Source organism: Aotus nancymaae, unplaced genomic scaffold (assembly GCF_030222135.1).
Source record: "Aotus nancymaae isolate 86718 unplaced genomic scaffold, 86718_ANA_hifiasm-v0.15.2.pri h1tg000040l, whole genome shotgun sequence".
Classification (NCBI taxonomy): domain Eukaryota; kingdom Metazoa; phylum Chordata; class Mammalia; order Primates; family Aotidae; genus Aotus; species Aotus nancymaae.
The window spans coordinates 123,319,629-123,334,610 of record NW_026988454.1 but is presented as its reverse complement, the minus strand read 5'-3'; the positions used below and the strand labels follow the sequence as shown (position 1 = coordinate 123,334,610).

At 45.0% G+C, this 14,982-nt stretch overlaps 1 protein-coding gene and 1 pseudogene across 1 annotated transcript in view; one reads left to right on the top strand and one right to left on the bottom strand.

Moving 5' to 3' along the window:
• Positions 1-328: 328 nt before the first annotated feature.
• DNAH8 (dynein axonemal heavy chain 8) overlaps positions 329-14,982 on the top strand; it is a 338,863-nt gene continuing 324,209 nt past the window's right edge. The window contains exons 1-2 of the mRNA XM_064360442.1: positions 329-721; positions 859-993. Coding sequence (XP_064216512.1) covers positions 329-721; positions 859-993 — 528 coding nt within the window. The remainder of the gene's footprint in view (positions 722-858; positions 994-14,982) is intronic.
• On the bottom strand, positions 12,421-13,366 carry LOC105725305 (N-lysine methyltransferase KMT5A-like; annotated as a pseudogene).

Genomic DNA, 14,982 nt, shown 5'->3' with positions numbered 1-14,982 from the left:
CAACGAATTGCTGTGGTGACTATGGCAGGGATGGGATGTGGGTGGAGGGACAGTCCTCTAGGGCCATAGCATTATCAGGAGTAGCATTTAAAATGTGAAAAAGCTCCCAGGTGTGTGTGTGTGCTGTTCCCCCTAAAAATATCACCTCTCCAGCCCCATAAACTAAGCTTCCTCAGATAATATGGCAAGGGAAAACTTGATGATTTTGCTACTTGTCTAGCTAAAAGGGGAGGAATAAAAACATACAACACTCCATTTACTGTAGTTTTAAATGAACCTATGTTATAATTCTAGGTTTTGAAGTATAAGGCGTTCTGCACGACGGAGGATGGAGAAGGATGCTGAAGAAGATGGCGCCCCTCCTGCGGGAGCAGAGGCTTCTCCCTCTACAGAAGAGGCTGCCCCTCCCCGTTCAGAAGAGGACGAGGCTGCGCGCCCTTCAACAGTGGAGGCTCCGGCAGAAGATAATTTCTCTCTTTCCCCAGAAGATGCTGTTCCTCCTGCGGAGGATTATCAGGATCTCATTTCTTCTGAAGAAGGGATAGTTCTTCCAGATGATCATGAGCCGGTTCTGAATAGAGTTCGACCGAGGCTTGGACCGCGATCGGTTCAGTCAGTGATTTCAGAAGTGCTGTCCTCTCCGTCTTCCCGGCGGTCCTCCCGATACCGTCGGAGCATGAGTGGCATTCAAAATCTACAGGAAACATTAAAAGAGAAACAGGTTTGCTTCTAATAAGATTTTTCATGCCTACGACTTTTCCTTTACAAATGCGAAATACTTTTACTTTACAAAATATGAAATAGTTTGATGTTTTTTCTTCAGAATTGCAATTTTTACACTTGGTTTTCGTTCCTTAGGCAAGATTTAGAGAAGCAAGGGAAAGCCGAAGACTGAAAATTGACCCTTCATACAAATATATGTTTGAAATTCTAGCAGAAAATCTTGGCCTGGACATAGTAACTGTTGAAGAATTAATTTTGGATTGCCCATCTGTAAGTTTAAGTCTTATCATTTTATACATATATATACGTTTTAAGTTATGGGGTACATGTGCAGATCTTGCAGAATTGTTACATAGGTATACACATGCCATGGTGTTTTGCTGCTGTATCCATCCGTTCCCCCTCCAGCCCCCGTCATCTACATTAGGTATTTCTCCTAGTGTTAGCCCTCCTCAATCTCCCCACCCCCTGCTATCCCTCCCCTAGCCCCTTACCCCCAACAGACTTTGAGAAAGAGATTAACTTAAGAAAATAGACTTGTCATAAACAACAACAACAACAAAAAATCATTTATTTATTCATTTTTTTTGAGACGGAGTATCCCTCTATTGCGCAGGCTGGAGTGCAGTGGTGCGATCTCGGCTCACTGCAACGTCTGCCTCCCAGGTTCAAGCAATTCCTCTGCCTCAGCCTCCCAAGTAGCTGGGACTACAGGCATGTGCCATCATGCCCGGCTAGTTTTCTTGCATTTTTAGTAGAGATGGGATTTCACCATATTGGCCAGGCTGGTCTGGAACTCCTGACCTTGTGATTCACCCCTCCTTGGCCTCCCAAAGTGCTGGGATTACAGTAGTGAACCACTGGCGCCCCACCCAAAAATCATTTAGAAAGACAAAGTTGGGGCAGGGCACAGTGGCTCACGCCTGTAATCCTAGCACTTTGGGAGGCTGAGGCTTGAGGATTGCTTGAGGCCAGGAGTTTGAGACTAGCCTGGACAACATGGGAAAACTCCTGTCTCTCAAAAAATACAAAAATTAGCTGGGCATGGTGGTCCAAACCTGTAGTCCCAGCTACTCAGGAGGCTGGGGTGGGAGGATCCCTTGAGTCTGGGCAGTGGAGGATGCAGTAAGTACTCCAGCCTGGCTAACAGAGTAAGATTCTGTCTGAAAAAAAAAGTGAAAGAAAGAAAAAAGAAAAAGACAAAGGTTGGCATTTTACTAACCAGAGAAGAAGCTTTATTTTATATAATTATAGTCAGTTGAATGGTATTTCTAGTCGGGTCTACTGTTGTGGAGGAAGAAGAGAAGAGTTAGCAACTAGAATTTGGGCTAAACTTCTAACTCAAAATGATGTCAGAAGTTAGAGGGCTTGTTGAGTGACGGTAGGGTAATATTTTACAAGTATAGGTTATATGAACTACAAATGCCAATCACTTGTAGAGAAAAACTGCAAAAATAAGTCAGGGAACAGTGACTATTGTATGAGTATACAGTAGTAGAAAATAGTGATGTGTAGTTGGGCAGGATGGGAGGGGATAGAAAATGAAGGTGGGGCAAAAAATAGTGATGTGACTGCAGGTCAGGTTACCATATATCTCAGGGTGCCGGGGACAGTTCTGGATTATGCTTATTTTCCTGGCATCATTAACAGTGCCTCCTGACACTACTAAAAATTTTGGATAAATTGATATGGTCACTCTAATTGCAAAAACATATGATGCACTTGTTATAGCTTCCCTCCTGATAGCTCTGGTTACAAGATAATTTTCAATAAAACTACCATTAGCTTCTTGGGCTTTTTCTCAACCCTGGGAGTGAATGGGGCTGGTATCCCAGAAAGACCAGTGAGCAGGTGCAGACTGCTGCTGAGCTGATTGTCTCACTGAATGCACTGGTGAGAGTGTTGGGGTGAGGTGGGGTTGTAGTGAGGTCGTCACTATGAGGGCCATATCCCCTGCTTTTTTCTAGGGGTCATGAAACATGGGCAAAATTCTTTAGCTTGCTCTAGGAGCCAGGGTTCTATGGAATAGTGCCTAAAAGAGCTACTAACGGCTGGGCACGGTGGCTCACGCCTGTAATCCCAGCACTTTGGGAGGCCGAGGCGGGTGGATCACCTGAGGTTGGAAGTTCGAGAACAGCCTGACCAAAATGGTGAGACCTCGTCTCTACTAAAAATACAAAAATTAGCCGGGTGCGGTGGCATGCACCTGTAATCCCAGCTACTACGGAGACTGAGGCAGGAAGATCGCTTGGACTTGGGAGGCAGAGGTTGCAGTAAGCTGAGATTGGGCCACTACACTTCACACTGGGTGATAAAGTGAGACTTAGACTCAAATTAAAAAAAAAAAAGAGCTACTCTCTTGCCTGATACAGTGCGTTGCTAAGTTCTGCAAAACTGTCTGCACTTCATGTTGTCCAGTATCCTTCTAAGAATGTGGTCCTGGCAGTTCTCTGACAGTATGAAGGGGATTGCTTATTTTCCTGGTCCTGGTGTGTAGTTGTAACAGTGAGATGGGGGATGTGACTGATGCAAAGACATCATAATAATGACAAAGCATAGAGAGTGCATGGAGATGTGTATATAAAACAAGAGGTGCCATAGCAAGCAACTGGAAGTAGGCTGTGGTTTCCCAGGTCACCAAAGTTTCCTGTTGGAATTTTCTGCTGTGATCAAGGCTGGCTTCATGGACATATGGGCTGTGTAGTTACAGAGGCCTCTCTGCTTAGAATGGCACTGTGCTTGGTTTGATGATCTTTTGTCACCATTTTGAAGTTCTTGATAATTTTTTAGTAAATGTCTTGCATTTTCATTTTGCACTGAGTTCATCAAATTCTATAACTGGTCTTGACTGTGGACAATACCAACCAAATAGTAAGAGGATTTTCTTTGCCATTCTCAAATTGGGTTGGTTAGTTTGTTTGTCCCTTCCCCAATGACTATTCTAGTTACTGTGGTGACTCTGGCTACTACATGTCTTTCTAGTCTCTCTAAGCAATTGGTGCAAAGCAATCTTATAGGTATCTCTGAGATGATGACAATGAGATGAAGGGAAGACCAATTTCTAAAAAGTCATTTCTTATAGGACCAGGCTTCAGGCCTGTCCCGAGGATCATTCCTGCATTTGGTTAGGGAGGAAGCCAGAAAAATGATCAATCTTGTTTCACCTGAAAATTGCTGGGCCACAAATTTGGATAACACCACAGCTGAAATCCCTATACCCTCTGCAAATGGTATAGGCAAGGCATTGTGGCCAGATCCTGTCTTCATGAAATGGTAACTGCTAGAACTAAGATGGGGTGGTGGGCACCTGCAGAACTGGTAATTCCACTTTAAGTATTTGCCATCTGGATTTCTGGGTTGGTATTCTCTGTTTGGAGGAATTCTTACTGGCTAGCATGCTAGTCAGGCAGTAGAAGTGCTATGTGTCTGCAAACCCTTCTATTTGCTATTCCTGGGGTACGTCTCAGACTTTGGGTCCATGTGGTTAGATTCTACCTTTAAGACCATTATGGTCTGGGCCAGACACTGCTTAGGCTGCAAGGAATGGGAAATGCAGGCATTTAGGGAAGAATCAAGCTGGAAAAGGTATTTCCTTAAGAGTTGCTTGTGAGTGTGCAAAACCATGGTGGAGGGAAAATTGTGGACCCAGTAGGGAAACCAGTGTCAAAATCTGAAAGATTAGAATGCTTATTTGGTTGAAGGGAAAAGGTAAGGACACATGATAAGTTCGCATCAAGGTTGGTGACCAGGTGAGTAAGAAGATGGAACAAGGCATAAGGGGTGGCATGGTTTGGTGTGGTGCAACTTAGGAAATTAGAGGCATATGGAAAAGTATCTTTTTTTTTCTTGCCTGGCAATAAATATTTTAATTTTTGCTTCATTTTTATGATGACAAATAATTTTCAAGTTTATTTCCTTGTTTGTTTAAATACAAAGCTAAACCACAAACAGGTACAATCAAGACATTGTATCTCACATTTACACTCCTGTCGGATCCTCGTCCAATTCGCTGACCACTGACCAGGCTAGCGGTGGGGTGGGTGGGAGGGAAGACTTTCTTAGGTAGCACCGTCGTGAGGCCTGGGGTGAGGTTGGGGGGAATCAAAGATGAGGACAGGCTCTCATACCTGTCTCCATTCACATTTACTTGGGACCAGGGTGGGCAGGAGACACCAGGTCATGGCTCCTGAGCCCCGGCCTCCTGGACTGAAGGAACAGTGAGTGAGAATCAGTTCTGTGAAGGGAGGGAGGAGGCAGCCACTTATTCCTCCTACCCTCATAGTCAAGGTGAAAACCTTAGCCCTATCATTGATTCCTGGGAGCTGCCGGGCCCTATGTACTCCCCTGCACACCTGGGTGCCTTTCTGAAGCTGGCAGAAAGTGGCTGGGGTCAGGGGTCCTGGGCTCCTAGGCTCACACCTCAGCTCATGGCTGCAGCCTTACAGGAGGGCCGCCAGGTGTCTGTCAAACACAAGGCTTCGACAGGAGGTCTGGAACTTTCAACCTCAGTAGGACGCGGGGAAATGGGGGTAGATGTTAGGTAATTTCTGGTCCCACTACAAAACTTTATTTTATTTTTTTTTATTGCATTTTAGGTTTTGGGGTACATGTGAAAAACATGCAAGGTTGTTGCATAGGTGCATACGTGGCAGTATGATTTGCTGCCTCCCTCCCCTTCACCTATATCTGGCATTTCTCCCCATGCTATCCCTCCCCAACTCCCCACCCCCCTGTTGTCCCCCCCTCCACCCCAACAGACCCCCGTGTATAGTGCTCCCCTCCCTGTGTCCATGTGTTCTCCTTGTTCAACATCCACCTATGAGTGAGAACATGTGGTGTTTCATTTTGTGTTCTTGTGTTAGTTTGCTGAGAATGATGTTTTCCAGGTTCATCCATGTCCCTACAAAGGACGTGAACTCCTCGTTGTTAATGGCTTCACAATATTCCATGGTGTATATGTGCCACATTTTTCCTGTCCAGTCTATCATCGATGGGCATTTGGGCTGGTTCCAGGTCTTTGCTATTGTAAACTGTGCTGCAGTGAACATTCGTGTGCATATGTCCTTATAGTAGAACGATTTACAATCCTTTGGATATATGCCCAGTAATAGGATTGCTGGGTCAAATAGAATTTCTATTTCTAGGTCCTTGAGGAATTGCCACACTGTTTTCCACAGTGGTTGAACTAATTTACACTCCCACCAACAGTGTAAAAGTGTTCCTATTTCTCCACATCCTCTCCAGCATCTGTTTTCTCCAGATTTTTTAATGATCGCCATTCTAACTGGCGTGAGATGGTATCTCAATGTAGTTTTGATTTGCATTTCTCTAATGACCAGTGATGGTGAGCATTTTTTCATATGCTTCTTGGCCTCATGTATGTCTTCTTTTGTAAAGTACCTGTTCATATCCTTCGCCCATTTTTGAATGGGCTTGTTTGTTTTTTTCTTGTAAATCTTTTTTAGCTCGTTGTAAATTCTGGATATCAGCCCTTTGTCAGATGGGTAGGCTGCAAAAATTTTTTCCCATTCTGTTGGTTGCCGATTCACTCTATTGACTGTTTCTTTTGCCGTGCAGAAGCTGTGGAGTTTGATTAGGTCCCATTTGTCTATTTTGGCTTTTGTTGCCAATGCTTTTGGTGTTTTGGTCATAAAGTCCTTGCCTATGCCTATGTCCTGAATGGTTTTGCCTAGGTTTTCTTCTAGGGTTTTTATGGTGTTACGTCTTATGTTTAAGTCTTTAATCCATCTGGAGTCAATTTTAGTGTAAGGTGTCAGGAAGGGGTCCAGTTTCTGCTTTCTGCATATGGCTAGCCAGTTTTCCCAACACCATTTATTAAACAGGGAATCCTTTCCCGATTGCTTGTTTTTTTCAGGTTTGTCAAAGATTGGGTGGTTGTAGATATGTTGTGTTGCCTCCGATGCCTCTGTTCTGTTCCATTGGTCTATATCTCTGTTTTGGTACCAGTACCATGCTGTTTTGATTACTGTAGCCTTGTAGTAGAGTTTGATGTCCGGTAGTGTGATGCCTCCCGCTTTGTTCTTTTTGCTTAGAATTGACTTGGCTATGCGGGCTCTCTTTTGGTTCCATATGAAGTTTAAGGTGGTTTTCTCCAGTTCTGTGAGGAAGGTCATTGGTAGCTTGATGGAGATAGCGTTGAATCTGTAAATTACTTTGGGCAGTATGGCCATTTTCATGATATTAATTCTTCCTAACCATGAACATGGAATGTTTCTCCATCTGTTTGTGTCCTCTCTTATTTCGTTGAGCAGTGATTTGTAGTTCTCCTTGAAGAGGTCCTTTACGTTCCTTGTTAGTTGTATTCCTAGGTATTTTATTCTCTTTGTAGCAATTGTGAATGGCAGTTCATTCTTGATTTGGCTCTCTTTAAGTCTGTTATTGGTGTATAGGAATGCTTGTGATGTTTGCACATTGATTTTGTATCCTGAGACTTTGCTGAAGTTGCTTATCAGTTTCAGGAGAGTTTGGGCTGAGACGATGGGGTCTTCTAGATATACAATCATATCGTCTGCAAATAGAGACAATTTGACTTCCTCCTTTCCTAATTGAATACCCTTTATTTCTTTTTCTTGCCTGATTGCTCTGGCTAGAACTTCCAGTACTATATTGAATAGGAGTGGTGAGAGAGGGCATCCTTGTCTAGTGCCAGATTTCAAAGGGAATGCTTTCAGTTTTTGCCCATTCAGTATGATATTGGCTGTCAGTTTGTCATAAATAGCTTTTATTATTTTGAGATACGTTCTGTCGATATCTAGTTTATTGAGAGTTTTTAGCATAAAGGGCTGTTGAATTTTGTCGAAGGCCTTCTCCGCATCAATTGAGATAATCATGTGGTTTTTGTCTTTGGTTCTGTTTATGTGGTGAATTACATTTATAGACTTGCGTATATTGAACCAGCCTTGCATCCCCAGGATGAATCCTACTTGATCATGGTGGATAAGCTTTTTGATGTGCTGTTGTAATCAGCTTGCCAGTATTTTATTAAAGATTTTTGCATCTATGTTCATCATGGATATTGGCCTGTAGTTTTCTTTTCTTGTTGAGTCTCTGCCAGGTTTTGGTATTAGGATGATGTTGGTCTCATAAAATGATTTGGGAAGGATTCCCTCTTTTTGGATTATTTGGAATAGTTTCAGTAGGAATGATACCAGTTCCTCTTTGTATGTCTGGTAGAATTCAGCTGTGAAACCATCTGGGCCTGGGCTTTTTTTGGGTGGTAGGCTCTTAATTGCTGCCTCGACTTCAGACCTTGTTATTGGTCTATTCAGGGTTTCGACTTCTTCCTGGTTTAGGCATGGGAGGAGGCTACTGTCCAGGAATTTATCCATTGCTTCCAGGTTTTCTAATTTATGTGCATAGAGTTGTTTGTAATAATCTCTGATGATGGTTTGAATTTCTGTGGCATCTGTGGTGATATCCCCTTTATCATTTTTTATTGCATCTATTTGGTTATTCTCTCTTTTCTTTTTTATTAGTCTGGCTAGTGGTCTGTCTATTTTGTTGATCTTTTCAAAAAACCAGCTCCTGGATTTATTGATTTTTTGTAGGGTTTTTCGTGTCTCTATCTCCTTCAATTCTGCTTTGATCTTAGTTATTTCTTGTCTTCTGCTAGGGTTTGAGCTTTTTTGATCTTGCTCCTCTAGCTCTTTCAATTTTGATGATAGGGTGTCAATTTTAGTTCTCTCCTTTCTTCTCATGTGGGCACTTATTGCTATATATTTTCCTCTAGAGACTGCTTTAAATGTGTCCCAGAGATTCTGGTATGTGGTGTCTTCGTTCTTGTTGGTTTCGAAGAACATTTTTATTTCTGCCTTCATTTCAGTGTTTATCCAGTCAACATTCAGGAGAAAGTTGTTCAATTTCCATGAGGCTGTGCGGTTCTGGGTTGGCTTCTGAATTCTGAGTTCTAACTTGATTGCACTGTGGTCTGAGAGACTGTTTGTTATGGTTTCCGTTCTTTTGCATTTGCTGAGGGGTGATTTACTTCCAATTATGTGGTCAATTTTAGAGTAAGTGTGATGTGGTGCTGAGAAGAATGTATATTCTGTGGATTTGGGGTGGAGAGTTCTGTAAATGTCTATTAGGTTTGCTTGTTCCAGGTCTGAGTTCAAGTCCTGGATATCCTTATTGATTTTCTGTCTCGTTGATCTGTCTAATATTGACAATGGTGTGTTGAAGTCTCCCACTATTAATGTGTGGGAGTCTAAGTCTCTTTTCAAGTATTTAAGAACTTGCCTTATGTATCTTGGTGCTCCTGTATTAGGTGCATATATATTTAGGATCGTTAGCTCTTCTTGTTGCATTGATCCTTTTACCATTATGTAATGTCCTTCTTTGTCTCTTTTGATCTTTGTTGCTTTAAAGTCTATTTTATCAGAGATGAGAATTGCAACTCCTGCTTTTTTTTGCTCTCCGTTTGCTTGGTAAATCTTCCTCCATCCCTTTATTTTGAGCCTTTGTGTATCCTTGCATGTGAGGTGGGTTTCCTGGATACAGCACACTGATGGGTTTTGGCTTTTTATCCAATATGCCAGTCTGTGTCTTTTGATTGGGGCATTTAGTCCATTTACATTTAGGGTTAATATTGTTATGTGTGAATTTGATCCTGTCATTTTGATGCTAGCTGGCTGTTTTGCCCATTGGTTGATGCAGATTCTTCATTGTGTTGCTGCTCTTTACCATTTCGTGCGTTTTTGGAGTGGCTGGTGCTGGTTGTTTTTTTCTATGTGTAGTGTGTCCTTCAGGAGCTCTTGTAAAGCTGGTCTGGTGGTGATGAAATCTGTGAGTACTTGCTTGTTCACAAAGGATTTTATTTTTCCTTCACTTATGAAGCTTAGTTTGGCTGGATATGAAATTCTGGGTTGAAAGTTCTTTTCTTTAAGGATGTTGAATATCGGCCCCCACTCTCTTCTGGCCTGTAGGGTTTCTGCTGAGAGATCTGCTGTGAGTCTGATGGGTTTCCCTTTGTGGGTAACCCGACCTTTCTCTCTGGCTGCCCTTAGTATTTTCTCCTTCATTTCAACCCTGGTGAATCTGATGATTATGTGCCTTGGGGTTGCTCTTCTAGAGGAATATCTTTGTGGTGTTCTCTGTATTTCCTGGACTTGAATATTGGCCTGCCTTGCTAGGTTGGGGAAGTTTTCCTGGATAATATCCTGAAGAGTATTTTCCAGCTTGGATGCATTCTCTTCGTCAAATTCAGGTACACCTATCAAACGTAGATTAGGTCTTTTCACGTAGTCCCATATTTCTTGTTGACTCTGTTCATTCCTTTTTACCTTGTTTTCTCTAATCTTCCCTTCTCGTTTTATTTCATTGAGTTGATCTTCGACCTCTGATATCCTTTCTTCTGCTTGGTCAATTCTGCTGTTGAAACTTGTGCATGCTTCGCGAAGTTCTCGTGTTGTGTTTTTCAGCTCCATCAATTCACTTATATTCCTCTCTAAGTTGTCCATTCTCGTTAGCATTTCATCAAGTCTTTTTTCAAGGTTCTTAGTTTCTTTGCATTGGGTTAGAACGTGTTCTTTTAGCTCACAGAAGTTTCTTATTATCCATTTTCTGAAAGCTGATTCTGTCATTTCATCACACTCATTCTCCGTCCAGTCTTGTTCCCGTGCTGGTGAGGAGTTATGCTCCCTTGTAGGAGGAGAGGTGTTCTGGTTTTGGGTGTTTTCATCCTTTTTGCCCTGGTTTCTTCCCATCTTTGTGGATTTATCCACCTATTGACTTTGTAGTTGCTGTCTTTCTGATTTTGGTAATTTTAAGTCTGCAGCAGCTGAACTCATAAACCCCCTTTTCTTCCTCCCAGGTGTTCTGTCCCAGGGAGTTAGGGCTTTATGCTTTTCAGCTGTGTTGCTACCGTTTTCCCTGCCCACAAGGTGGCAGTCTAGTCACACTCAGCCTGCAGAGGCTTCGCTGAGCTGCTGTGGGCTCCGCCCAGCTTCCATGTGAGCTTCCCTGCAGTCCTGTTTATATGGGTGTAGTTAGAACTGCTTCCACTATGCTGGCCCGCCCCTGTAGTGATGGAGTCTCTGTAGTGGCGGGTTGTCTTGGTTATGGCAAATTGCCCCAGGAACTGCAGGGTGTTTCCCTATGGAGGACGCCCCTCCCCCACAGTGCTGGACCTTCCCGAGTTCAGCCGTGTTTCCAGTGGTGCCCTCTTTGCCCGGGAATCTCTTGGCTTGCCTCCTTGCCTCAGCTCCCCTTGCTGGCCCAGAGGGGACACAGTCTCGTTCACTTTGCTCAAGGAGCTGCTGCTCCCTGCCCCTGGTGCAGGCCGAGCGGCTGCTCCGGTCCAACCAGCGGTGCTGAGAACCTGTGGAGCTTCTCTGCCTGTGAATCTCCTGGTCTGTGGGCAGTTAAAATCCGCTGCCCTGTGTGCTGCTGCGTCAGCCGAAGCGGCTCTGAGATTCATGGCACGCCCTTGCCCGGGGCTCTCTGGGCTTGACTCCCTGCTTCAGCTCCCCTTGCTGGCTCAGAGGGAACTCTGTCTGTCTCGCTCTGCATAAGAAGCCACTGCCCCCTGCCCCAGGGCGTAGGCTGAGTGGCCACACCGCTCAAACCAGCGGCACTGGCGACCCGTGGGGCTTCTCCTCCTGTGAATCTCCTGGTCTCTGGGCAGTAAAAATCCGTCTGGAAATGCAGCGTCCACTCACCCTCTGCGCCTTCTCTCGGAGCTGCAATCCTGACTTCCTCCTAAGTGGCCATCTTGGATCATTCCTCCAAAACTTTATTTTTGAATAGAGTACCATTCTCAATCTCTTCTACAAAAAGCCAAAAAAAAAAAAAAAAAAAAAAAAAAAAAAAGCAGCCACTTCAGTCACTTCAAGATCTATATACATTTAAGTTGTTTTCTGTGTTTTCTTTAAAAAATCTTTTTTCTTTTTGATTTTTTAAAATTTTTATTATTTTTAAAAAATAAATTCAGTGTTCACATTTCTATAAAGAATTAACCCAGTTTCAGGAAACCCTGCCCCGGCAGGGCAGGTAAGCAACACTCTCCTTGTCCACATCTAGTTTGATTTCACACCCTGATGCTTCAAGGTGCCCAGAAAAGCAGCAGCTTATGGAAGAGGAAATCTATCCTGGCCTGTGCTCAGGGCCTGGGGCTCAGGAAGCTTTTGAGAAAGCAGAGGGGAAGACTAGCTTACTGCGAAACCTTTTAAAAAAATATCCATACACTTCAGTGAGCGCCTGTTGAGACGTTAGGAGAACAAGAGCTTGGAAACATCCCGTCCAGGCCATTGGGAGGCAGCGTCTTCCTCGCACCCAGTCCCTGGTCGTCGGGGTGCAGGGGGACGGTCCTGGCTCTTCCACTGGAGAAAGGAGACTCGCCTGGCTTCCTAGTTCATGTCTGACTCTTTCCTCTAAAACCTGTGCTGAATCTTGGACTGCATGCACGGGAAGCACAAACATTCGACTTGTATGCAAAAAATGTACAAAAACAATTAGAATATAAAAGTTTCGGTAATATAAGGCCATCTGTTCAAGTCCACCTTGGAAACCTGTAACAGATATTTAAATACTATAGTGAAAAGGCATCTTAATATACTTTTTAAAAACATCTGAAGTATTCTGCTAAGATTAAGTGTGTAAACAAAAAAAATCAATTCCCTTTGAGGGCACTTTGTCCTTTGAAGAAGGGAAGGTGGGGTGGGAGGGCGCAGGGCTGGCCGGTTAATACTTCAGCCATGGGTGGGCTTCCATGGAAGCCTTGCTGCGGACCCCATAGTCATACAGGAGATCCTCCCCAGCCGCGATGTCTCGGGAGGCGATGAGGATGAGGTGAGATACACCTTCGATGTCGTGGTTTGGTTTGGCAGTTCCCACATTTGCTGTGATTGATCAGTCTTCCTAGGCGATTTGTCTCTCTAGTTGCATCCACGCAGTAGGTTTTGCTCAGATACTGAAAATAGTATATGTAGCAGCCCGTGGAAGGGTCCTGTGCATACAGAGCCTCTCGCTTCTTGGCGTCAGTGATCTCAATGAGGTCCCCGTGGTATTCCACCACAAAGTTACCGCGGGAGAACTGCTTGGTGGCAATCACACCCCTGCCTTTGCCATCGATGAGGTCAATGTTCATTCCTTCTTCTTTCCCACTTTCAACCAATTCATCTATTCTTTTCCTTTCTTCAGACTGCAGTTCAGCTTTGCTCTTCCTGGAGCTCCTTTGGACAGGGTAGAAATCCGTTAAGTTTGCGATTCTGTTGCGTTTTTCCTTGAGCTTATTTCCGGGGGCCTGTTTGCCCTTAATCAGCTTTTTCAGGGCTTGCTTGGCGACGGCTGCATTGGCGGAATCACAAGACGAGGGCGGAGTTTTTGGAGATTCTGCTGCTTCAGATTTTTGGTTTGGAAAAGGTGCCAGGGGACCTCTCCTGGCATCTTTGATCTTCTGTTCCTCGGACTTCATGGCCCTCCGTACGGCGTGCCCAGCATTTCTTTTCTCTTCTCGTTTCCTATAGATTCCAGCTAATGGTTTCCCCTGGCATTTGACTTCATGATGTGTAACTGAGTTCTCTTCCTGAAGGGGGAAACGCATTCCAGAGCATTTGTTCAGGCTCATGTAGGAATAGATCTTTGACTGCCCGATAAATACATTCTCCTGCAGCCCCGCCAGGCCCATGGCGGTGCACCCTGTGCCCTCGCCGCCATCGCCGCGGCTTGGCCACCACCGCTGCCGCTGCCGCTGCTGCTGCTGCTGCTGCCGCCGCCTCCGCCCCCGCCACCAGCGCCGCCGCGGCGCCCCCTTCCCCCGTGGCCGGCGAGACAGGGCCCGGCACCGGCGCACCGCGGCAACCCCGGGCTGCCGGGAGCGAGGCAAGCAGGGAGGAAGGCGCAGGCGGCGCGTCCTCCGCGGCCCGCCCGCAGGCCCACTCGCTCGCCGCCGCCCACCGTCCTCGGAAAAGTATTTTTTTTTTTGAGGAGTCTTCCTCTGTTACCCAGGCTGGAGTGCAGTGGGGTGATCTCAGCTCACTGTAACCTCCATCTCCTAGGCTCAAACAATTCTCCTGCATCAGCCTCTTGAGTAGCTGGGACTACGGGTATGCACCACCATGCCTGGGTAATTTTTGTATTTTTTGTAGAGACAGAGTTTTACCATCTTGGCCAGGCTGGTCTTGAACTCTTGACCTCAAGTGATCCACCAGCCTTGACCTCCCAAAGTGCTGGGATTATAGGTGTGAGCCACCATGCTGGGCCTGGGAAAGTATTATTATTATTTTTTTAAGACAGAGTCTTGCTTTGTCCCCCAGACTGGAGTGCAGTGGCATGATCTCAGCTCACTGCAACCTCTGCCTCCCAGGTTCAAGCTATTCTCCTGCCCCAGCCTCCTGAGTAGCTGGGATTATAGGTGCACACCACAATGCCTGGCTAATTTTTCTATTTTTAGCAGAGATGGGGTTTCACCATGTTGGTCAGGTTGGTCTCGAACTCCTGACCTCATAATCCACCCACCTCGGCCTCCCAAAGTGCTGGGATTACATGCATGAGCTGCTGTGCCCAGCTGAAAAGTATTCTTTTAACGTGAAGCCTGGTATGCAATCCAGGATGAAAGCAGCTCAGTAAAGGCATCACAAAAAAATGGACAACAGAGGGTATGATGGTTACTTTGTTTGCCTCTGGATCCATTCTCTGTATCTGCCCTGCTCTGTGGCCTAGAAAGCTGAACTCTATGGAATGTATGACCTGAGCTCCATTGCTCTCTGGCTTCCACTTGGTTCAGCCATGGGGAGGCACAGCAGGAGATGTGAGGGCAGAAGGGGAGAGAAGCTCCCCACTTGGCCATGTTCCTGACTGTGGTTGTTGCTCCCAAAATTACAGCCCCCTGAGCAGCCCGTATCTCCAGTTCTCAACCCGGCCAAAGTCATTCTATTCTTCCTAGCCCTCAACTCTTTAGGCCATGGGAGGATCATGATTTTCCTTTGTTGCTAGTCCCATTGTTGCTGCTAGTGCCACAGCTTCCCTTAACCCTCAGGCCTCTAGAAATAGCCTTTTATTTTATAAATAAAATAGCCTTTTAATTTATAAAGTTTTTTCAAAAACCCCTTTGGATGTGACTCCTTTTCTTGTTAGGACCCTGACCAATACCGATGTTTCTGCAACACTGGCACTTTTGCCCCTTCCGCCTTTCCTGCCCCCTTCATTCAGCACTGCTCAAGATAATCTCTTTTCTGGCTTACTGGCAATGTTTTCCAGTGATTGGGTGGCAGGGGTGTGGTACTGTGGAAGGAGCACAGGTTT